The sequence below is a fragment of the Engystomops pustulosus genome, chromosome 8 (assembly GCF_040894005.1).
Source record: "Engystomops pustulosus chromosome 8, aEngPut4.maternal, whole genome shotgun sequence".
Classification (NCBI taxonomy): domain Eukaryota; kingdom Metazoa; phylum Chordata; class Amphibia; order Anura; family Leptodactylidae; genus Engystomops; species Engystomops pustulosus.
The window spans coordinates 59570430-59595891 of record NC_092418.1 but is presented as its reverse complement, the minus strand read 5'-3'; the positions used below and the strand labels follow the sequence as shown (position 1 = coordinate 59595891).

General features: G+C 44.7%; 1 protein-coding gene across 5 annotated transcripts in view; it reads right to left on the bottom strand.

The window, feature by feature from the left end:
* Nucleotides 1-99: 99 nt before the first annotated feature.
* Nucleotides 100-25462, bottom strand: part of INPP1 (inositol polyphosphate-1-phosphatase) — a 174094-nt gene continuing 148731 nt past the window's right edge. For all 5 annotated transcript variants that reach the window (XM_072120965.1, XM_072120962.1, XM_072120966.1 and 2 more), the window contains one exon: nt 100-24124. In XM_072120965.1, coding sequence (XP_071977066.1) covers nt 23602-24124 — 523 coding nt within the window. In that variant the 3' untranslated portion in view covers nt 100-23601. The remainder of the gene's footprint in view (nt 24125-25462) is intronic.

Sequence of the window (25462 nt, the reverse complement as noted above, 5' to 3'; positions counted from 1 at the left end):
AAACTTCCACATCACATGCTTTGGTCACGTAACTAAAGTCATGTGACCCCTTCCCTTCCGGATAACGGAAATAAAATAAACATGACTGAATAAATAAAATAAGGTTACATAAAATAATTTTATTGTAAGGAGACAATGGAAACAATACATATTTTTTTGCTATAGTATATATTATTACATTAGAGATACAGTTATAATAAAGATAGACACTGCAAAAACGTACATAAAAGGCAAACTAGAGTGATCTTACCATGCCAAAAACAGATATTGCAATTGTTATTATTTAATGTAAGGATAAAGAGACAAAATCCATATCTGTATAAGACCCACTGTAACTAGGTAAACTTAGGTGAACTGGTATAAATGCTACCTAAATGCTGCATATCGCTATTCCTAGCAGGACATACCTCATGTAAGCGATGCATACGAACATATTGGCACACTGTTCCTGCCATTGATTTAAATCATTGTGCCAGACCAAAAAGAAAGAAAGACAACACAATAGAGAAAAAAGACCGGAATTGCTCTATGGCAAAAGTTAGTAGGTCAAAATTAGATTCCAGTCTTTTATTTAAACCCTCTGGATGTTGAATATTTAGTATGAACATTCAGAACTTTTCTCCATTCACTAAACTATGCTTCATGTCACCCCTCTAGGTATAAAAACTCTCATGTCATATCAAATTACCAACCAAGGACCAAAATAAAGATAGAATTAAAATCAATTGATAGAATACCTGATGACACATATAACCATTTTGAGATTTAAAAAAAAAGGGAAATGTACTGGACATACAAAATGAATACACTATCACCATATGGTTTGAACAAAGCTACAGAGATCATCACCTAACACCCAACCCGAACTAAAACACACTCTCTCCCCTTACATACAGACTAAAACAACAGTAAACCGGAAGACTATACATTTATTTAACAATTTCGTTGACTCCTTGAATACTTACCCAAGGAATATTAAATATCTACATCCTAGGTGTTCTCACTTGAAAATTTACTATCGGACCCAACAAATAAAAAGTAAAACATCCTCAAAATCATTTTTATTGATTTCATTCCACAGTCTATGTCACGGCGAAGACGCCGCCGCCTCGTCACGTGACGTGGGGTGCAACTGTACGGGTTAATTTAGCCTACTCAAACTTGCGCTCACCTTTCACTCAGGACACAAATTGAGCATAAATCACACCTCATACAGCTCCAGCACCAGAACCAGACCCGCTGCCACCACTTATTGCATTTATACTGGGACCAATAAGTATCCCACTCTACAACAACTCTTGCTTCTCAGGCAGTCACCTTGTCACACCACTACACATGCACACTCAGCACTCTAGTAGTCACACAGCTAACCACACTTTACAAGGCTATGAGTTCGCAGAGCATACAGGGACCAAAATTAAAGTGAAAAGCTTTAATTACAAAAAGTTGATCAGTGCATAAAAAGATATTAAAAACAAAAGAATTACAAAATAAAATGACACACTACACGGCAAAACAGTTATAAAATAAAAAGGGAGAAAAATAACAGAAACTTACAACTTAAAGTAAATCCTGATCCCTGGAGGTGGGAGAAATAAGGGACACATTCAGCTTGTCAAGCAGCCCCCAAAATGTGAACACCAATTCTTGGATTTCATATTGTTTTATAACTTCTCAGTTTGGTTCAGATTTCAGAACCTCCCATTCATTAATTAGTCCAGAGGGTCATTCACGATTGGGCAAAGTGTTAATGAGGGGGGAGAGTCCAGGAATAATTAAACAGTTCTTTGTTTCCAAATTGCTAGATGCAGGGGTGGGGGTAGGTGCAGAGGAGAGGTGACCAAATGGCTTTTGAGGTCACCAGAGAACATTCTGCAGGTCAGAGTTTATCAGGTTGTAAGGATGTCCAGGATGTTGTAAAAGAGGCCTGGATGCTTCAATGGATGCCACATATTTCAACCAAGTTTGTAATTGCCCAATAGTTCAACAAATCTTACACATTCAAGAATAGTATTTCCTTGACAGTCTACATCACTCCACCCAGGCAATGCCCTTTAACTTGCCAGAAAGTGTGTAGAAATACAGAAATTAGGAAAACAGACATTTTTAAATGGAGAAAAAGAGACACCAACATCGAAACATTATGAATGGAAAACACATGATAAACAAACAGTAGTAATCACGTCATCAAACGGAATTGGTTCCAACTAACCCTCTATATAGATGGACTATCTTTGGAATTAGCTTAAGAAAGAGGTGAAGGCAAAAATACCTCGAAATGCGTAGCTATAAAATTTTTTTATTGTTTTTATACTTCTGTTTTATACACTATTTTATTATATACTTAATAAAATAGAGTTAGACCATACATCCAGGTGTGGTTATTACACACTGATTAGTGGGGCCGGGACAAGAGGAGCGCTCTGGAAACTCCATCTCTTCTTTACAAGCAATCTAACAAAATCGGAACTATTGAATATGTCCCTACCTTCTTTAGAATCCCTTCACCTGTCCTCGCAATTCCCTTTCAAATGGCATAGCTCACATACTTGTTATCTAGGTATCAATATACTGGCCGATCTGTCCCTTCTGTATTCTCTGTATTCTCTGAATTATAAACCCCTATTGGATTGTATCATTGACCATCTCGCCTTGTATGGTCGCATTAATGTAGTTGAATCGTCACTTGTCCACTTCATACCACTCAAACAGGTACTAGTCAAGGACAGGCAACCTCTTTTCTTTTTCCAGAGACGTAGCATATTTTATTGGATTTCAGACCCGTACAGACCGCCAGACGTTGATAATGGTGTAAGTATATACAGAATATTGTTCATTTATCCCCACATACAAATCAACCCTTATGGTCTTCCCTGTTGCATCCCTACTAGAGATGAGCGAGCACTAAAATGTTCGAGTGCTCGTTATTCAAGTCGAACTTTTTCCAATGCTCGAGTGCTCGTTTCGAATAACGAACCCTATTGAAGTCAATGGGAGAATCGAGCATTTTTTCAAGGGGACCAAGGCTCTGCACAGGGAAGCTTGGCCAAAAACCTGGAAACCTCAGAAAATGATGGAAACACCACAGAAATGGACAGGAAACAGCAGGGACAGCATGCATGGATGCCTCTGAGGCTGCCTAATTGCACCATTATGCCAAAATTATGGGCAACAGCATGGAGTGACCAAGTGAGGCGAGATAGCATCTAAAACACCCAATAATTGACCCTGACACTACAGGGGACGGCATGCAGAGGCAGCGGCAGCAGCGGCAGGCTAGAGAGTACCATGGCGACCTACCCCAAATGGACTCAGGCTTCAAACTAATTTAGAAAATTCCTTTTGGCTAGGAAAACGTGTAGCACTGTATGTATCAGTATTTGGCCTGGTTATGGTGGCAGAGAGGAACCAAAGGAGGTGAGCAAGAAGCGCTGAAATGATTTCTTATGTGAACAAAAGGTTGACAGTATATGTTTAGTCGATAACACAGCATGGTGGCGAGAGAGTGACCAAGTTCCATAACATATCTGGTGAAACACCTGAAAATGTAGCCTGACACAGCTCGTGTGCTAAGGGGACGATATGTGGAGGCAGCTATGGAGACGACATGTGGAGGCTGCTATGGAGAAAACTTGTGGTGGCAGCTATGGAGACAACGTGTGGTGGCAGCTATGAAGACAATGTGTGGAGGCAGCTATGGAGATGACATGTGGAGGCTGCTATGGAGACGTGTGGAGGCAGCTATGGAGACGGCGTGTGGAGGCTGCTATGGAGACGGCGTGTGGAGGCTGCTATGGAGACGATGTGTGGAGGCAGCTATTGAGACGACGTGTGGAGACTGCTATGGAGACGTGTGGAGGCATGTGGGTGGGGGACACGCACTCAGTCATACAGCTTTGCATCCATTGTCAAAATGAGTGACCCATATAAAACACCAGAAAATCACAGCTGAAAATGTAGCCTGACACAGCTCGTTGCTAAGGGGGCGTCGTGTGGAGGCAGTTATCGAGACGACATGTGATGGCAGCTATTGAGACGACGTGTGGAGGCTGCTATGTATACGACGTGTATAGGCAGTGGGGACGGTTATGGCACCCAAGGTGAACGTAAGGAGGTGAGAAAAGAGGAGTGAAAAGATAGATTTTAGAGGTAAAAGGTTATAGTAGTAGATTAAAGTTGCTGCAGTTAAAACGATGTTAGTTGGATCTTGAGATGGAGCTGGCGGTCCGCTGCCAGACAAGCTTTCGCCTATCCAAGTCTCTCGGCTCCCCCCTCCCAAAATGGACCTGGGGGCCCAAAGAGTTTATTTTGAAAAAATTCTCATTTTCAAAGCAGGTGGGGTCGTTTGAATACTTCATCTACGAATAATGGAATAGCATTGCGGTTCTATTTTTTTTCTTTTCGGAAATGGTTCCATGATTAATAGCGACGGTATGGGGCATCCATATTGCGCTGCTATGATTGAAACTTCAGGTCTCCAGCATGGAGGCGACAGATGGGCCGAGTTCCATTACGTATCTGGTGAAACATCCGAAAGTTCTGCCTGACACAGCACGTTTGCTAAGGGGACGATGTATGGAGGCGGCTATGTGGACGACGTGTGGAGGCGGCTATGGGGATGAGGTGTGGAGGCATGTGGGGGGGGGGGGAGACGCGCACTCAGTCATCCAGCTTTGCATGCATTGCGAAAATGAGTGGCCCATATAAAACGCCAGAAAATCACAGCCGGTAAAACACCCGAAAATGTAGCCTGACACAGCTCAATTGCTAAGGGGACGACCTGTGGAGGCAGCTATGGAGACGACTTTTGGAAGCAGCTATGGAGATGATGTGTGGAGGAAGCAATGGAGACGACGTGTGGAGGCAGCTATGGAGATGACAAGTGGAGGCAGCAATGGAGACAATGTGTGGAGGCAGCAATGGAGACAATGGGGGTTATTTACTAAGGGCCCGATTCGCGTTTTCCCGACGTGTTACCCGAATATTTCCGATTTGCGCCGATTTCCCCGGGATTTTGGCGCACGTGATCGGATTGTGGCGCATTGGCGCTGGCATGCACACCACGGAATTCGGGGCCGTGGCCGAACGAAAACTCTACGGATTCGGAAAAACCGCTGCATTTAAAACAAAAAAAGCCGGTGAAATCCAGCACGTTCCGATGCTTTTCAGCGCAGCAGCCGGTGGACGGCGGAGGAACTACCTTAATAAATCCTGGCCGGACCCAAATCCAGCGCAGAAAACGCGCCACTGGATCGCGAATAGACCGGGTAAGTAAATCTGCCCAAATCTGCCCAAATGTGTGGAGGCAGCTATAAAGACGACATGTAGAGGCAGCTATAACGACGACGCGTGGAGGCTGCTATAAAGACGACATGTGGAGGCTGCTATGGAGATAATTAAATTTGGATTGTGCCTGTATGTGGCAGTCCAAAAAAGTTTTCAAAACAGAGGACCGGGTAGGTGGCCCTCCAGAAAAATTAAATACATAGAGTACCTGTATGTGGCACTCCCAAAAAATGTTTAAAACAGAGGACCGGGTAGTTGGTCTGCCAGAAAAATTAAATACATAGAGTACCTGTATGTGGCACTCCCAAAACATTTGCAATACTAAGGACCGCGAATGTGGCCCTCCATAAAAATGTAATACATACAGTACTATAGCTAGAGCCAGTTGGCCCTAGCCAAAAATAGCCAGTTGCCTCTGCTTTAGTGTGCAAAGAAGACGAGAAGGAGGAGAATGAGGAGGAGGAGTGCATACATGAGAATTATTCAGGTTTAGCTGCTTTCACCTGGGTGAGAATAAAAATAATGAGAAATATATGCTTGATTCATCTTGATATGCGTCAGCCTGTCACCGCTGTCAGTCGACAGGCGTGTACGCTTATCGGTGATGATGCCACCAGCTGCACTGAAAACCCGCTCTAAAAACACGCTAGCGGCAGGGCAGGCAAGAACCTCCAAGGCGTACAGCGCCAGTTGGGGCCACATGTCCAGCCTTGAAACCCAGTAGTTGTAGGGAGCTGTGTGATCATTTAGGACGATGGTATGGTCAGCTACGTACTCCCTCACCATCTTTCTGTAAAGATCACCCCTACTCTGCCGAGACTGTGGACAGGTGACAGTGTCTTGCTGGGGTGACATAAAACTGGCAAAGGCCTTGTAAAGCGTACCCCTGCCAGTGCTGGACAAGCTGCCTGCTCGCCTACTCTCCCTTGCTACTTGTCCAGCAAAAGTACGCCCTCTGCCGCTAACGGTGTCAGATGGGAAAGACTGTTTCAGCTTGTGCACCAGGGCCTGCTGGTATTCATGCACTCTCATACTACTTTCCTCTACAGGGATGAGAGTGGAAAGATTTTGCTTGTACCGTGGGTCCAGGAGAGTGAATACCCAGTAATCAGTGCTGGAAAAAATTCTTTGAACGCATGGGTCACAGGATAGGCAGCCTAGCATGAACTCTGCCATATGCGCCAGAGTCCCAACGTGCAACAATTCACTCCCCTTACTGGCCTGACTCTCCATTTCCTCCTCCAACTCCTCTTCTGCTGCCTATACACGCTGAACAGTTGATAAGGACTGAGCAATGGTCCCCTCTTCTGTCTCGCCATGCCCACGGATGGTAATTCGGAGGAGGTGGAGGAGGGGTGGGAGGAGGAGGCATAGTAGGCCTGAGAGACCTTGACCAAGGTAGGCCCCGCAATGCTCGGCGTCGGCAGTATATGAGCGGCCCAAGGGTCAGACTCGATCCCAGCCTCCACCAAGTTAACCCAATGTGCCGTCAGCGACATATAGTGGCCCTGCCCGGCAGCACTCGTCCACGTGTCCGTGGTTAGGTGGACCTTTTCAGAAACGGCGTTAGTGAGGGCATGGATGATGCTGTCTGACACGTGGTGGTGCATGGCCGAGGGGCGGCTGCTGCCATGAGGTTGCGAAAGGCCTCGGTCTCTACCAGCCAATAGGGCAGCATCTCCAGGCTCAGTAATTTGGAGATGTGGAAGTTGGCTTGGGTGTGTGGGTGTGGAACTGTATTTCCTCTTCCGCTCCAGCGACTGGGGTATAGACAGCTGAACGCTGCGCATGGAGACATTGGTGGATGCTTTGGAGGATCATGGAGGCGAAGGTGTGGTTTTCGAGCGGGGAGTGTTTGTGCCGGGGTCCTGGGTATGGGTCTGACTAGCAGAGGCAGCAAATGACACAGGGGAAGGAGCAGTGGTGGGCCGGCCAGAGGTGAACGCCCTTGGTTCCATTGAGAGGGGTGTTTAGCACTCATATGCCTGCGCATACTGGTGGTGGTTAAGATAGTAGTGGTGGAACCCCTGCTGATCCTGTTGTGGCACAGGTTACATGCCACAGTCCGTCGGTCATCCGCCATTTCTTTAAAGAACCTTCAGACTTGAGAACATCTAGCTCTCGCCACGGAAGCATTTGGCGCTGATGCACCAGCTCTGGCCCTGCCTCTCCGTCTGGCCCCACCACTGCCTCTTCCAACCTGTTCTGGTATAGGACTCGCCTCCGTCTCAGAAGCACTGTCTTCACCCAGCCTATCAACCCAGCTTGGGTCTGTCACCTCATCATCCTCCGATCCCTCAGTCTGCTCCTCCCTCGGACTTCCTGCACTGACAACAACTTCACCACTGTCTGACAACTGTGTCTCCTCATCGTCCAACACCTCTTAACACACTTTTTCCACTACGTCAATAATGTCATCATCACCCACAGACTACGACCGGTGGAAAACCTGGGCATCGGGAAAGAGCTCAGCAGCAACCTGCGAGGTGGCAGACTGGGGGGAAGGAGGTTGAGGTGGAGGAGCTGGAGGAGTGCTCACTTGGGTAACATGGGTGGACTGCGTGGAAGACTGACTGGTGGGCAAATGACTTGAAGCATTGTCCGCAATCCACGACATCACCTGTTCGCACTGTTGTGGCCTCAACAGTGCTCTACCACGAGTCCCAGTAAGTTGAGACATGAAGCTAGGGAGTGTAGCTTTGCGCCGTTCCCCAGCTCCCTCATCAGCAGGTAGTGTCTCACCCCGCCCAGGACCACTACCTCTAACCCCTGCAGTAATTGGATGCCCACGCCCTCGTCCTCTACCCTTAGCCCTCGGATTCAACATTTTCCAAGTAAAAGTCTTTTTATAGACAAAAGAGAAATATAAACTGTACATTTTTTTTGGTAATTTTTTTTATATTTGTTTTTTTTTTTTGATTTATAGAGGAACAAAACGTGCAGAAGAAATCGGACAGCAACCTCAGAAGATGATTGCTATGGCTAGTGTCTAACCAACACAGACAATTATTTAAAAATGTCCCGGTATTGATGTGAACAAAAGACCGTATTTGATTATGCCACACGTGACGTACAGTACGCTTCACCGGCAGAGAGAATGTGGATTGGGATTTCTGGACACTAGCTTACTAAACAGTAGCAGACACCACCGTTCAACTACAGTAGACAAAATTTGATTGCTATAACGGAGATTTCACAACCCCCCCCAAAAATATAGGGATAATGTATTATTTTTATTTTATTTTTTCGTTTTTTTATAACTTTTTTTCGTTTTTTTTATTTCTTTATGAACGAAACATGCAGAAGAAATCAGAAAGCAAACTGAAATGCGAATTGCTAAATGTCCCGGTACTAATTTGAGCAAAAAAAGGTATTAGATTACGCCACACGTGACGTACTGTACTCTTCACCGGTAGAGAGAATGTGGATTGGGATTTCTGGAGACTAGCTTGCTAAACAGTAGCAGGCAGACTAAGCTAGATGAAATTGCATTTGCACCACTGACAGCACACAAAAGGATTTTGTGCTGTGACTTTCACTTTCACTTTTGAAAAAAAAAAAAATCAGCAGACTGTGCCTAATTTAATCAAACCCCCAATAAATTGTCCCACTTAGCTGTTTGAAATGGATATGTGTCACTAATTGCCAAAAATAACGTTTGCAAGTCTCCCGGCAAATTCGTCACAATATGGTAGTAGCTGCACTACTAGTGCCAGCAAGCCCAGCCACAAGCAAATTAAAAAAAAACAAGAAAAAAAAATAACGCTATTGTAGCCCTAACAAGGGCTGTTGGGTTCTTGTAGAATCACTCCTGCCTAACACTAATCTAATAGAACACCCTAACGCTATCCCTGACCAGCAGCAGCTCTATCCCTAACGGCATCCAGGCAGAGAATTATCCGAGCACAGTGGGCAGTGGCTAGTATATTCCAGGGTCACCTGATCAAGCCAGCCAACCACTGCTATCGACATGTAAGTGTACCACGTGATGCTGGGAGTACTGCAGAGTCTCCTGGCTTGTGATTGGCTCTGTTTCTGGCTGCCAAAAATCAAAACGGCGGGAGATGCCATTTTCTCGAGCTGGTGAAATAATCGTCCGAGCAACGAGCAGTTGCGAGTATGCTAATGCTCGAACGAGCATGAAGCTCGGACGAGTATGTTCGCTCAACTCTAATCCCTACCATTCCTCCGCATCTTCCCGTGAAGTGGTTAGTGGGCTTATGCAATTTGCTCAAAATGTAGCTAAGAACCTCAAGTTCATTTTGTAATAGATCATTGTATAAATGTGGATGTGTGGTCTAGCTCATTCCTCTCCGAATTTTGGTTTAGTTCTATTCTATACCCTCATTTATTTTGTTTTTTGGAACAGTGAGTATTCAAGACCTGTTCATACATGGTGCGGTATTGCATGGCATCTGCTGCTTCTGTAGTGCATTACTGCTGGGGACCCGCGGCCCACAGCCATGTTTGCCAGTATGAGTGCAATTGGGTCTTGGTCCCTGCTGGTACTCTGTTGCAGCGGCTGTGGATGCCTTGTGATGCTGTACACAATAGTGTAGGGACCCAGTACAAGGAGGTCACCATGATGTTGTAAGTGGGCTATGAAATTTGATCAAAATGTAATTAAGAACCTTGAGTTTGTTTTGTAAATGTAGCCTAGCAGCAACAGATCATTGTATAATGTGTGGATGTGCAGTCCAGTTATTTCCTCTTCCAAAGTTGCTTTATATCGTTCTCTCTTCTTTCCCTTCTAACTACACCTTATACAGTCTTCTCTTCTTATCCCATTTTCCTCATGTTGACTTACATGTGGAGGATATCTTGCTGGTTGAAACCAACTCCAGTTCCCACAGCTGCAGTTGCCTAATTAGTGAGCACTGTTATTATGGTGACAACTGAACAAAGTTCTTCTCTTTGAAATGCAGAGGGATAGTTGTGTGACAGAATAGACATTTGTCTCTACGCAGACAATAGCCATAAACTAGGTAGGGTCAGGGCCGGATTAAGGGTGGTGGGGGCCCCTGGGCGCAAACTGGTGGGGGCCCTTCCAAAAATGATTTTGGAGGTTAGTAACCTTCCAGCCCCCCTGTAGTATATAGCGTGCCAGCCCCCCTGTAGTATATAGCGTGCCAGCCCCCCTGTAGTATATAGCCTGACAGTCCCCCTGTAGTATATAGCCTGCCAGCCCCCTGTAGTATATAGCCTGCCAGCCCCCTGTAGTATAAAGCCACCAGACCCCTGTAGTATAAAGCCACCAGCCCCCTGTAGACTATAGCCGCCAGTCCCCTGTAGAAAATAGCGATCTTGGCAATCTCCCCCAGCGAAGGCAGCTGTGTCTCACTGACACAGCTATCATCCTAGACCCCTATGTGCATTGCGAGCGGCCACCGGCCGCTGCCTATTGTGCACAGAGACACAGAGCTGAGCTAAGTCGCTAACTGTCCGAAACTGGTGGGGGCCCCTTAAAAAGTGAAAGTGGTGGGGGCCCAGGGGCTCGAGCCCCATGAGCCCCTCCTTTAATCCGGCCCTGGGTAGGGTGGTTGTAAGAAGTCAACTGCCACCTAATTTTTCCTGTCTATTGATTAGGTTTGTCTACAGATAACATTTGCACACGTAACCCTAAGTCTAGAACATTTTTAAGAGATCCTTGCGATATCTGATCTTTCCTGCTCTCCTCTACATATAAACAAGCACAAGCAGAACAAGTTAGTAGTAGCAGAACCAAAGTAGTAGATGTCACCAATTGTAATACAACATCCCTCTAGGTCAGATCAACGCACAGAGGAATTAAAATAATATAAAATATATGCCTTAACGTGCTTAAGATGGATATTATGGCTTGAAACCTGTACCTATAAAAAACTTTGCCGCTCTGTCCCCTGATCTCCTTTTCTAGTCTGCACTCTGCGTTCTGGAAGTTTGTTTGGTAGGGGAGGGCCTAGCCCAGTGATGGGGAACCTATGACACGCGTAGCCATTTTTGGTGACATGCGGCCGCCCAGCGCCCGCAGTCCGCCCCCCTCCCTGTGTAATGTGCTGCCCCTGTGTAATGTGCTGCCCCTGTGTTAATGTCCAGCATGCGTCCCTGTGTTTCTGCCCCCTGCTTACCTGTCCGGCGCCGCGTTGGTCCGCCCACAGTCTGCAACTCCTCCGGCTCCTCCAGGCTGCAATTCGCGCTGCTCATCAAGTGACTGAGGTGACCTGACGTCAGGTCACGTCAGTCACGTGAGCCAAGGCGCGCGGTGCAACCTGGAGGAGCTGAGCCGCCATTATCGTCAGACCTGCAGTAAAGCTACAGGGAAGAAGAGATCACTGTAAAGTAAATAACTTTACTATTATATTATATTTAAAGGGAGACGACTAGGGGTATTTTAGTAGTAAAAGGCGGTGTCTCGGGGTATTTTAGTAGTATAGGGAGGCGGCTAGGGGTATATTAGTAGTAAAGGGAGGCGGCTAGGGTTATTTTAGTAGTAAAGGGAGGCCGTTAGGGGTATTTTAGTAGTAAAGGGAGGCCGCTAGGGGTATTTTACTAGTAAAGGGAGGTCACTGGGGGCATTTTAATAGTAAAGGGAGGCAGCTGGAAAGAAAGGCCGCTGCTGGACATGTTATTAATAAGGGGAGGCCGCTGCTGGACATGTTATTTAGAAGGGGAGGCCGCTGCTGGACATGTTATTTAGAAGGGGAGGCCGCTGCTGGACATGTTATTTAGAAGGGGAGGCCGCTGCTGGACATGTTACTAATAAGGGGAGGCCACTGCTGGACATGTTATTAATAAGGGGAGGCCGCTGCTGGACATGTTATTAATAAGGGGAGGCGGTTGCTGGACATGTTATTACAAAATTAGGTTTTTTTCTAAAGGTGACACAGCACCCGAGTTATGCTCGGTTTTTTGGCGAACTTTGACACACCAAGCTCAAAAGATTGCCCATCACTGGCCTAGCCGTACTAGTTCTGCTACCCTATCGTGCTCTAAGCTCAGAGGATGGGGGAGGGGTTTCCCGGATCCCATACTATACCATACAGCAGCCATCATTCAACACTTAGTGGACTTGCATAACCATGTCTATTCTAGTGGGTGAGATGGCAAATAGATCTCTCCCATCCCATGCTCCTTATGCTGCTCATCAAGTGACTGAGGTGACCTGACGTCAGGTCACGTCAGTCACGTGAGCCAAGGCGCGCGGTGCAACCTGGAGGAGCTGAGCCGCCATTATCGTCAGACCTGCAGTAAAGCTACAGGGAAGAAGAGATCACTGTAAAGTAAATAACTTTACTATTATATTATATTTAAAGGGAGACGACTAGGGGTATTTTAGTAGTAAAAGGCGGTGTCTCGGGGTATTTTAGTAGTATAGGGAGGCGGCTAGGGGTATATTAGTAGTAAAGGGAGGCGGCTAGGGTTATTTTAGTAGTAAAGGGAGGCCGTTAGGGGTATTTTAGTAGTAAAGGGAGGCCGCTAGGGGTATTTTAGTAGTAAAGGGAGGTCACTGGGGGCATTTTAATAGTAAAGGGAGGCAGCTGGAAAGAAAGGCCGCTGCTGGACATGTTATTAATAAGGGGAGGCCGCTGCTGGACATGTTATTTAGAAGGGGAGGCCGCTGCTGGACATGTTATTTAGAAGGGGAGGCCGCTGCTGGACATGTTATTTAGAAGGGGAGGCCGCTGCTGGACATGTTATTTAGAAGGGGAGGCCGCTGCTGGACATGTTACTAATAAGGGGAGGCCACTGCTGGACATGTTATTAATAAGGGGAGGCCGCTGCTGGACATGTTATTAATAAGGGGAGGCGGTTGCTGGACATGTTATTACAAAATTAGGTTTTTTTCTAAAGGTGACACAGCACCCGAGTTATGCTCGGTTTTTTGGCGAACTTTGACACACCAAGCTCAAAAGATTGCCCATCACTGGCCTAGCCGTACTAGTTCTGCTACCCTATCGTGCTCTAAGCTCAGAGGATGGGGGAGGGGTTTCCCGGATCCCATACTATACCATACAGCAGCCATCATTCAACACTTAGTGGACTTGCATAACCATGTCTATTCTAGTGGGTGAGATGGCAAATAGATCTCTCCCATCCCATGCTCCTTATGCTTCCATGGATTTCATTGAATCAGTGTTCACCCAGCCTTACACACTCTCTTTTTTTCTCCTTACTTTTTCTAAGTTTGGGATAGTCTGGCTACTAAAAATAAATTGATCTCATAAATTGTCGACCATTCCTTTCCCCCCGGTTGGGCAGCCGCAGGTTCCTTTGCTGGGAAGCCAGTTCTGACATCGGAATGGGTCAGATTGTGGAAGGCACATCAGTCCCATCTTGGGAGTCATTGAGAGCCACACGTCCCGATATTCCCTTTTTGTGGTTTAAATATGGACAGCTCACATCACGGACTTTGGATCCACCTCTACCCCTTTAGAGTCCCTCTTTCAGACGCCCTCCCCTCTTGCCCATGCCATGTCAGTGTTGTATAACATACAGCTGGAAGATGCTACCCCGAGAAAACTGGGTTTTGTTGCATCCTGTGAATCAGAACTCATGGAGACTTTCCTCTTTTCCCAAAAAGTGCCCAGAAAAGATTTATAAAGTGCTATCCAGGTTGCATGGTAGCCCCATGGTGCTCCATAAATTCTATCCTGAGGTGTCTGACTTTTGATGGAGGTTCGGTTCCAATGAAAATCTCCCATATACCGGGAATAAAAAACCATTGGACCATCATCATTCCAACCTTAATTGGCCAAACATATGGTAGTAGACCGACAATGATGACACAAACAGAACCTTTATTAGTCCGACGCGCCCATCCACTCATCAAATATAGCCCCGGCACCCCTGAAGACGCCACGCAGTTGGCGAAACATGTCGGGGGGGCTATAATTGTTCAGCATTTTATTTAGCATTGGTAGTGGCAGTGGTACCACTAGTCACTGAGTTATAAGAAAATCTGATGCTCAATGAATATGGTGTTTCATGATTAGGCATGACACAGTAATACCTACTGGGAAGTACATGGCAATGTGGTTCACACCACATATCCCTAAATAGGGAATCTCTATCAACTAGGTGCTTCTGGCTTCGAACTAATAGCTAGGCACCACTGTGGAGGTGGGTTATCATTACCTACCCTCCACAGGCAATCTGTAGCTTTGGATAAGCACATATTGCCATTAAGTTGAATAGAGTCACATTAGTTGCCTTCCCAGTCACACCTATAGGAGACAAGTCTCCCTTTTGAGCATCAGGAGGACACTCACACTCAATAGTGTCTGACACCGGTGACCCTACTTGTATGAATTGATCCACTCCACTCCTTTGTAGATTTTTAGTCAGTGGTGTAGTATATCACTATAATTAACTAATAATCAGCTCCCAACATTTAAGTTTTAACCTGAGAAATAAAAGTAATATTTTAGACAAATGGGTTTCAGTGAGGTCCCCTTGGACCTTTTTTGTATATAATTGCCTTGGATTGTAATAGGACCCAGTCATACCTTTCCACCTTTGCCTTTGTTGTATAAAACTAGCAGTTCAACCCGCAATCTGTGGAACCTAGTCAGGACACATACAATTTTGAGTGTCCTCATCAATGCATGTGGTTAACCTAGTAGGCTTTACTAAGTACCTATACCTCAACAATAAACAATCGAGAAGATCTACATAATATGGCCAATTTCTTGTCCCAAAAGATTACCTTCGAATAAATTTCGGGGGAAGTACATAGAGTGTTTTCTAAAGAAACTTTACCATCTAACCATACTGATATCCAGGAGGCATTTCGCAATCTACAAAAGACATACAGACAATACATTAAGTCCACTTGGGAGGTGGCGAGTTTCGAAACCTATCTGAAAAACAAGCTAGTATATAGGGGATTACGTTCACCATTATTCCCGAACTCACATCAGGATGATGTAGAATTCCTAAAGGGGTGGCAACGCATACTAACGGAGAGCTCCCTACGTCTCATAAACTACTTATATGATTATGAGAAGGCCTTTCTGGGGAGACTGAGTGAAAGACTAGATAAGGAAATTGGGGAAATCTAATCCTATCACTCTCATCCAGACTTTCAATCTCTGGAGGCTAGACTACAGAAGAACCTCTCTACCTTAACGAATGAAATAAAAGAACGCAAACACCGAAAGTTCATTCGTGATAGTAACGATTTTGAACTAAATCAGGTCTATTCTAGAAAAACAAACAAACAATCAAATAGGTCCTCGATACAGACGGACCAGTCTGAGTCAGATCTGTCTTCATCTGAAGACAGACAATCAGACTATACACAAAATCGCAAAGGTAGAAGCACTAAACGCAAATACCCAAACAGAAAGGGAGGATTTAACCCCAAAAAAACTCCTATTCAACCTTAGGAGACTACAGAAAAATGGCACAAACCCGCCTATCCTCAATCGGCCTCCTCCTCTTTGGGCTCCTCGTTAACAACGTCACTTGCACCCCATACTCATTTTGGGGTACCGCAAATGGTGGAGAGCACTCCAGCGACGCTACCTCTAGTAACGACAAACATGGTGACCCCTTTGGCGAGTTGTGCACAGGTGGCACCTCCCCTAACCATCCCTCATGGGGAACCACCTATAGCCCCTATGACACCAATGATGTCCAATATGAATGTGGTACCGAGGATTTCTTTTTTAGCGTCAACAACCCCAAGCATGCAACCGCGAGATCGCGAAAAATGGGGTTTCAACAGCAAATAACACCAACTGATGCATTTGAGACCCTAAAAGCAGTAAACGATAGGGACAAATTGGTGATCGATCTCTCCTCCTATGATTTGGACTATTCAGAATTAAGATTATTGCGAAAGGGCTTATCATTTACTCCTATTCCTCACTTTGACCCTTTTATATGGGTTAAAGATATAAATCTTTTTGCCAGAAAACTGGCTCTACACAAACATTTCTTGAAGGAAATGGACCCTACTATGACATTGATTCGGAATGATGAAAGGACAGTACAATTACTAATGGACCTGGAAGAGGAAAATATTTCCCCACCCAGAGGCATTAATCCACCTCTCACAAGTCTTAAACTGAGATCTAAGATGACACCACCGTTTGCCCAATACCACATGCTAGACACATTTGTCCAATTGGTCACAAGAGACATTAAAATGATTACCCCCAGAGACACAAGACCTGTTGCTAACTTGAATCATCAAGAAAAAATGGCGCTATCAAAACTACAATCTAATAATAAAATTGTACTGAAACCCTCTGACAAGGGTGGAAACATTGTAATCCTTGATCAAGAACAATACATTGACATGGTGAAACACCTCCTTAGTGACAAGGAAACCTACAAAATCTTATCCCGAGACCCTATGGTGGAATTCTTGGCAGAACTAACAATAATTTTGGATGGAGGACTAGAACAAAATCTTATCTCCAAGGATGAGCATAAATATCTTCTTAATCGAAAACCAACACTATCGACATTTTATGCCCTTCCTAAGGTGCACAAGAATAAGATACCCATCCCAGGACGTCCCATAGTGTCAGGGATGGACAATCTAACACAGGGTATCAGTAACTACGTAGATGCCATCCTCAGACCTTTTGTGACTACACTCCCCTCATACCTGAGGGATACAAAAGATGTGATTAAAAAACTCCAGGATGTCACTGTACATCCAGGTACTTGTTTAGCTAGCCTCGATGTGGAAGGTCTATATTCCAACATTGGACATCATTTAGGTCTAAAAGCGGTGGAATGCTTCTTGTACACAAAGGGTACACAATTTTTTGAACACAATCATTTCACACTCACTTTACTTGATTTCCTCCTTACTCAAAATTATTTTTTATTTGGCGGTACCTTTTACCACCAGGTGAAAGGTACCGCCATGGGCACTACATGCGCACCCACCTACGCCAACCTTTTTTTAGGTTGGTGGGAGGCAGAAATTGTATTCCATGAAAACAACACCAAATTCACTGATCATATAATTTTCTGGGGCAGATTTATTGACGATGTCCTCATCTTATGGGAGGGAGATGAGGACACCTTTTCTGACTTTGTACAAATTCTAAATCACAATGATATTGGCATGAGATTCACTCCCGAGTTTCACACCTCTCACTTAAACTTTTTAGACCTAACAATAAATATTGACACACAGGGCAATATTGAGACCACCATATATCGCAAGCCAACTGCCACCAATAGCCTCTTAAATTGGAGTAGTTGGCATCCAAAAGCACTCAAACGAGGTATACCGGTCGGCCAGTATCTACGGGCCAGACGGAATTGCTCCAACGAGATGAACTTTGAAAAAGAAAGTAAACTCCTATATGAACGATTTGTGGAAAAAGGCTATCCTAAACGTGTTTTAAAAATAGCATATCAGAAAGCCAAAATGACCAATAGAGATATCCTGATCTCTCAGGATAACCCTAAACATAGGGAAACCCAGTGTATCAGATGCATTGGAACTTTTGATGCACATACAGACGAAATCCTGGACATACTAAAGAAATACTAGCCTCTTCTTCTAGCTGACGATGACCTTACCAACGTCCTCAGTAAATACCCTAGTATTACATACCGTCGTGGTCCGAACTTGAGAGACAAGCTGGTCCACAGTCACTTCTCATCTGCGGGCACTCCGGCTAAAACATGGTTACAACCCACAAAGGGTTCCTTCCCTTGTGGGGATTGTAGCTTCTGTAAATATATGACTAAGACCAAGAATTTCACTCACAATGGAAAAACGTATAGGATAGACAGATTTCTCAACTTCAAAAGTACAGGGGTGGTATATGTTGCACAATGCGCTTGTCCCAAACTATATGTAGGGAAGACTATTCAAGAATTGAGGAGAAGAATATCCGCACATTTAAGCACGGTACAGACAAACAAAGATACCACCCTGGCCAGACATATCAAATTCTTTCATCAAGGTGACAAGAACCATCTTAAATTTTGGGCAATAGACCAGGTGAAACTAGGCCCTCGAAGAGGCAATCTGGACAAACGTCTCCTTCAGTTGGAAGAGAGGTGGATAGATCGCCTAAACACTCTCAGCCCAAATGGGCTAAATGAGGGATTTACGTTTGCAGCCTTCCTGTAAAGAAAACACTCTTGTATATGACCGTAACATATAAATAGGGTGAACCCCTTGTGAGACATTATTCTCTTATTAATCTTCTATCATATTTTATGCCTTTTTGATAAATACATTAGTTAACCATTATCGGAAGCACTTGTCATCTCCCTTGCTTGGATATCATGGGAGTTTAGGCACATGCATTTAATACCTGCCAAATGAAATAATCTATTCAAATAATGTCTAAGTCAGGGGTAGGGAACCTATGGCTCGGGAGCCAGATATGGCTCTTTTGTTGACTGCATCTGGCTCTCAGACAGATCTTTAATAAATAGTGATGGCTGCTGTGTGTGTCTTAGACTGATCACTGGACACAGGCAGCAATGTTGCCGCTGCCTACGTCCTTTGTACAACCCAGGTGCCATCGCCGCCATCATCTAAACCTGGGTCAAAGAGAAGAGCGTGGGAGCAATGGGGAGCTGGTTGCGGGGAGCGCTGGGAAGTGAATATTAAATTCCCATTTTTTTTGCTGTGGCTACCCATCTACTGGGGAGCATGTACTGTGACTACCTATCTACTGGGGGTATGTGCAGGGGATACCTATCTACTGGGAGGCATGTGATGGGTGTCAGGATTTGGAGTAGTGAACCCCCTGGACCACTGCGGATAATGATGTAAGGGGACACCTGGGACCGGAATCTAAGTGGCACCCAGTCTTCAGCAGAGCCCGCCGCAAAGCAGGATGGTCTTGCTGCAGCCTGGTACCACCAGGTCGTTCCACGCGCAGCATTGTCCACAGTGGCAGCCAAGGTCGAGGTAAGCGGCAATGATGCAAGGTCAGGACTGGCAGCGAAGGAGCAGTATCAGGAACAGGTCCGGGAGGTCAACACTTGGGAAGAAAACACTGTGGAATGCTTCCTCATAGGCATGAAGCACTAAGATCCAGCGGGGAATGCTGGGTTCTAGGACCCGGAAAGTGGGTAGCTTTAAATATGCGAGTGCCAGCGGGAGCAGGAATGTGGAGAGGTGAGTGAGCTCAGAAAGGGGGCGCCGCCACGAAAAGGGGCACAGTTGTGCCTGCGATCTGAGACGTACTGTAGTTCGCAGGGGCGCCCGTGACACTGAGACTACCTATCTACTGGGGTCATGGGCATATTGTATGGCTCTTACGGAATAACATTTTAAAATATGTGGCTTTCATGGCTCTCTGAGACAAAAAGGTTCCTGACCCCTGGTCTAAGTGATATACTACTTTTTTCTAAACATATTGAATACACTGATATTAGATGGGCATGGAGACACCATTAACCAGTAGATTAGATATATTGATACGAATTACAATACTGGTACATCGGGCAGAACAGATATTGGACAAATAGAGGTTTTCCTCTATACTCCTCATGAAATGTTACCTGAAATAATTAATTAATAATTTTGGATGATGGTGACAATGTCACGGAACAGTCTAATTGACTCTTAGCCTAAGTCTGCGCACATGCGCACAATATCGACAACTAGCGAGAATTGACTCTAAGTTCAAGCGCATGCGCACTCAGACGGGATTTGCGGTTAGCGAGGACAAGTCCACCCACATGCGCCGCACTGCCGGTATGAGGTAAGTCCGTTCGGTTCCAATGAAAATCTCCCATATACCGGGAATAAAAAACCATTGGACCATCATCATTCCAACCTTAATTGGCCAAACATATGGTAGTCGACCGACAATGACGACACAAACAGAACCTTTATTAGTCCGACACGCCCATCCACTCATCAAATATAGCCCCGGCACCCCTGAAGACGCCACGCAGTTGGCGAAACATGTCAGGGGGGCTATAATCGTTCAGCATTTTATTTAGCATTGGTAGTGGCAGTGGTACCATTAGTCACTGAGTACACTAGTTATAAGAAAATCTGATGCTCAATGAATATGGTGTTTCATGATTAGGCATGACAACCTAATACCTACTGGGAAGTACATGGCAATGTGGTTCACACCACATATCCCTAAATAGGGAATCTCTATCAACTAGGTGCTTCTGGCTTCAAACTAATAGCTAGGCACCACTGTGGAGGTGAGTTATCATTACCTACCCTCCACAGGCAATCTGTAGTTTTGGATAAGCACATATTGCCATTAAGTTGAATAGAAGTTGCCTTCCCAGTCACACCTATAGGAGACTAGTCTACCTTTTGAGCATCAGGAGGACACTCACACTCAATAGTGTCTGACACCGGTGACCCTACTTGTATGAATTGATCCACTCCACTCCTTTGTAGATTTTTAGTCAGTGGTGTAGTATATCACTATAATTAACTATAATCAGCTCCCAACATTTAAGTTTTAACCTGAGAAATAAAAGTTATATTTTAGACAAATGGGTTTCAGTGAGGTCCTCTTGGACCTTTTTTGTAATACAATTGCTGGAGGTGTGGTACAGAGGTAGGTTCTACCTTCTACATATGGTGGAGCTTTTCTATGCTCAAACCCTTCTGGTCTCAGGTATTTGATATGTACTAGTAGATGGAATAAAATGGATTCAGGAACTCAGATTTATTCGGGAATGGAAAAGATGGTGGCTGGTGATTCTGCGGATCCAAATAAAGCAATTTCCTCTTGGATTCCCTAGGATACTTACCAAGACTAAAGCCTTTCAAGATCTGTTATCTTGAATCTTTGGCGCTAACCCACCCCTTAGGATTTTGGCACCCTTTATACTCTCCTCTTCCCCCTTCTTCCCTATTTTCTCTATACTTATATAGTTTTTCCACTCATTTTCTGCGGTCATTTAAATGGCATGTACCTAATTATGGGACGCACAGATGTTTCTCTGCTTTATTGAAGGACTTACTGTGGTCCTGGTTGACTCACATTTTCATAATGTCTCGCAAAGCTAGCTAGCACCGATTGTTTGCTCCAATATGCTGCAATTTGCAGCAAAGACTTATCGGCTATGGAGAGGGCTCAGCCAGTGAGCCCTCTTCATTCCCCTGCAGCTGACGCGTGACGTACAAACAGAAGTTTGGGGGGGGGGAAGCACTTTTTACTGGCTTTACGCTGTTTGCAGAACAGGCGAGGCCTCCTGTCAGTGCTGTTGTTGTTAAATATTGCTTCACAAAGGACAGAAACTGAAACGCAAAATGGAAAATGAACAGCGATAATAGTCACTTAATGTATATTTTATACAGTTTACATAGTTTGCTTCAATGGTTATTTGTAGTATAGTTATGTTAATACAAATGAATACACACATTACACAACATTTTAACCCCTTAGTGCCCTGTGTCACTATAAATGGTTATAACTTTGAAACCAAGTGATTTTAAAATTGTTTTCTCACGGCACTTTGTACTTCATGTTAGTTGAAAAATTTTGGTGGTATGTTTTGCATTTATTTATGAGAAAATCAGATATTTAGTGAAACTTTGGAAAAATTCTCAATTTTCGTACTTCAAAATGTTGTACTTTTTCCACACATAGTCATAAACGCAAAAATACTTAATAACTAACATTCACTAAATGTCTACTTTATGTGGACATGGTTTTTTATGCATACTCTTATTTTTGTAGGATGTTATGGGGCTTTGAACGTTAGGTTAATTTTTTCACATTTTCATAAAAAATGCAAAATCCTGCTATTGAGGGACCTGCTCAGGTTTCAAGTCACTTTGAGAGGCCTAAATAAAAGTAAACGCCATAAATTACCCCATTATAGAAACTATACCCCTCAACGTTCGTAAACAACTTTTATGAAGTTTGTAAAAATTGGATACAATTTTGAAAGAAATTTTTTTTGGCTAAATTAATGGGGCAGATTTACTTCCGGTCCATTCGCGATCCAGCGGCGCGTTCTCTGCGATCCGGCCGGGATTTATTAAGGTAGTTCCTCCTCCTCCCGGCTGAGTGAAGGCAACTGCAAGCTCCGCGACAGTGTTTTTTAAAAAATGCAACGGTTTTTCCGAATCCGTCGGGTTTTCGTTCGGCCACGCCCCCGATTTCCGTTGCGGGCATGCCAGCACCGATGCGCCAAAATCCGATCGCGTGCTCCAAAATCCTGGGGCAATTCAGGGAGAATCGGCGCAAATAGGAAATATTCGGGTAACACGTCAGGAAAACACGAATCGGGTCCTTAGTAAATGACCCCCAATGTGTTTTTTTTTTTTAAAATGTGCAAATTCTCAGTGGATAAAACACCAAAACGCTCCACAAAATTTGATACCCAATCCCTCCCGTGTATAACAATACCCCATATGTGGTGGTAATCTGCTGTATGTATAGATCACTACGATTATGGTGATACCCCATTTATATAGTTTTTCATTTATTTTTACAATTTTACTGGAAAAAAAACTAGTATAGAGGAAATCTCATTTGTTTTTGCATCACCATCTTTTCGGAGACGTAACTTTGATATTTTTTGTCGACAGATACATTTTGAATTTTGATACATTCTGAAAGGTTCAAAATTCCACCTCCGAGAGATTTTAGAATGGCATGAGGAGCACAGCTATCCCACTTAAATGTGGTATCTTCAGAAAACAAATAGGGCTTATTTTTTACGTGTTGAGTTGTCCTTTCAAGTGGTACCATTTTGGCACAATTTTTTAGATTTTATGTAATATGTACATTTTTGGCCAATTTTACGTGTTTTGTTTTTACGGTTTCACCGTTAATTCTTTTTATTAAAAAATGTTTTTATTTAATTTTTTAAACTTTTTATTTACTTTTACAAATTGGCTTGAACAAGCGATCCACTGATCGCTTGTTCAAGCTCTTCTTCACCTTACACAGTGTAATACAAATGTATTACATTGTGTAATGCGCATGCCCAGTGTGTTACAGCCAGGTCCTCCCAGAAGGCAGGGACCCGGCTCCCAGAAGAGGATCGCGCAGCCCCGGGACACTGGCAGTCCCGGGGCTGCGATCGGAGCAGCGGACCCCCCTGCCCCCCCCTCACCGATTCTTGTTAAATGCCCATTGCACACCCCGGTCAGCGTGACCGCAGCGTGTTAGGGGTTAACACTCGCTATCGGAGAAATCTCCGATCGTGGGTGTTAGAGGCAGGGGTCGGCATTAATATATAGCCAACTCCCGCAGCTCCATTCAGGAGCCGGCGCCAGAAATTTGACGTAATTGTACTGCAAATTGCAGTGATGCACCTCCCTCCCGTGATGCAGTACTATTACGTCAAATGTCGATAAGGGGTTAAAACATAACATCAACTAAAATATGAATGAGGGTCATTTGATTAAGGCAAATTCTTTGTAAAAATATCTATAAAGTCTTCCAGATGTTGTTCTGATCTGTAAGCAACAAGTCCCCCTTTATTAGCCCATCTGTCTGCTCCTTTTGCTTCTTCTTCTTCAGAGTTGTACAGAATATGTGGCCTGTTGCAAGGTTTCTTATTTGCAGACTTGATACATTCTGAAAGGTTCAAAATTCCACCTCCGAGAGATTTTAGAATGGCATGAGGAGCACAGCTATCCCACTTAAATGTGGTATCTTCAGAAAACAAATAGAAATCCACGAGACCTTGAATTACACAGAGACATTTGTAGCCTGCTCCAGCAGCAAAATGTAGGTTTTCACCACACACTACTAACAAGGCTTTAAGGACATCTTTAGTTTCAGCTGAGCTTGTCACAGCAGCATAGGAATTATCTCCAGTAGTAGAACTCTGCTGTGAGACACAGCGAGTTTTGTTGTCAGGATTTCCAGAACAGATATTGGATCCCATGTATGATACTCCCCAGTATAACTGACTTTTCCATCTGATTTGAAAAAAAAAGCATAAGATTAATAGTATAAGGGTTACTGTATGCATTGTATTTTCAATACTTTTTTTCTTTGTAAAACTTTGATAACAGGTATATAGAATAAATATATAGTAGCAGGGGCATGGCACATTAACTATAGCCTTAGCCTGATGCACCAGCTCTGTATAAAATCCCCCAAACATGTCCAAGTTGAGCTTACCTTAGATTAATTCTAAATTCATCTTCACTTAGATTATGTATCGTATATACTCGTGTATAAGCCGAGTTTTTCAGCACAAAAAATGTGCTGAAAAACGTCCCCTCGGCTTACACACGAGTCAATACAGCAGTCAGTCAATAAAAATTACTTAAAAAAAAACAAAAAAAAAAACGTATATACTCACCCTCCGGTGGCCCCGATGCGCAGCGCTACTCCACCGATGTCCGCGCGGCTCGTCTTCAGGCTTCTGTGCCCGTCTTCTTTCTTCTGCTCGGCGCCGCCATTGTTTTTCTCCCGGGCGGTGCCTAGCATGACGTCAGCAGCAGCGCGTCATACTAGGCGCTGGCCCAGGAGCGAGCAATGGCGGCGCCCTGCAGAAGAAGGAAGAGGGGCACAGAAGCCTGAAGCCGAGCCGCGCAGACATCGGGGGAGCAGCGCTGCGCATCGGGGCCACCGGAGGGTGAGTATATAAGTTTATTTTTTGTTTATGCTGGGGTGGCTGTACACTACACGGGGCAGGCTGTATACTACTGGGGGCAGGCTGGGCTGTATACTATACTGGGAAGGCTGGGGTGCTGTATACTACTGGGGGCAAGCTATATACTACTGGGGGCAAGCTGTATACTACTGGGGGCAGGCTATATACTACTGGGGGCAAGCTGTATACTACTGGGGGCAGGCTGAGGTGACTGTATACTACTGGGGACTGGCTGTATACTACTGGGGGCAAGCTGTATACTACTGGGGGCAAGCTGTATACTACATGGTGCTGGCTGTATACTACATGGGGCTGGCTGTATACTACTGGGGGCAGGCTGTATACTACTGGGGGCAGGCTGTATACTACTGGGGGTAAGCTGGGCTGGCTGTATACTACTGGGGGTAAGCTGGGCTGGCTGTATACTACTGGGGGCAAGCTGGGCTGGCTGTATACTACTGGGGGCAAGCTGGGCTGTATACTACTGGGGGCAAGATGGGCTGGCTGTATACTACTGGGGGCAAGATGGGCTGGGCTGTATACTACTGGGGGCAGGCTGTATACTATAGGGGGCTGGTTGGCTATATACTGGTGGGGTCTGTGACCAATGCATTTCCCACCCTCGGCTTATACTCAAGTCAATAGGTTTTCCCAG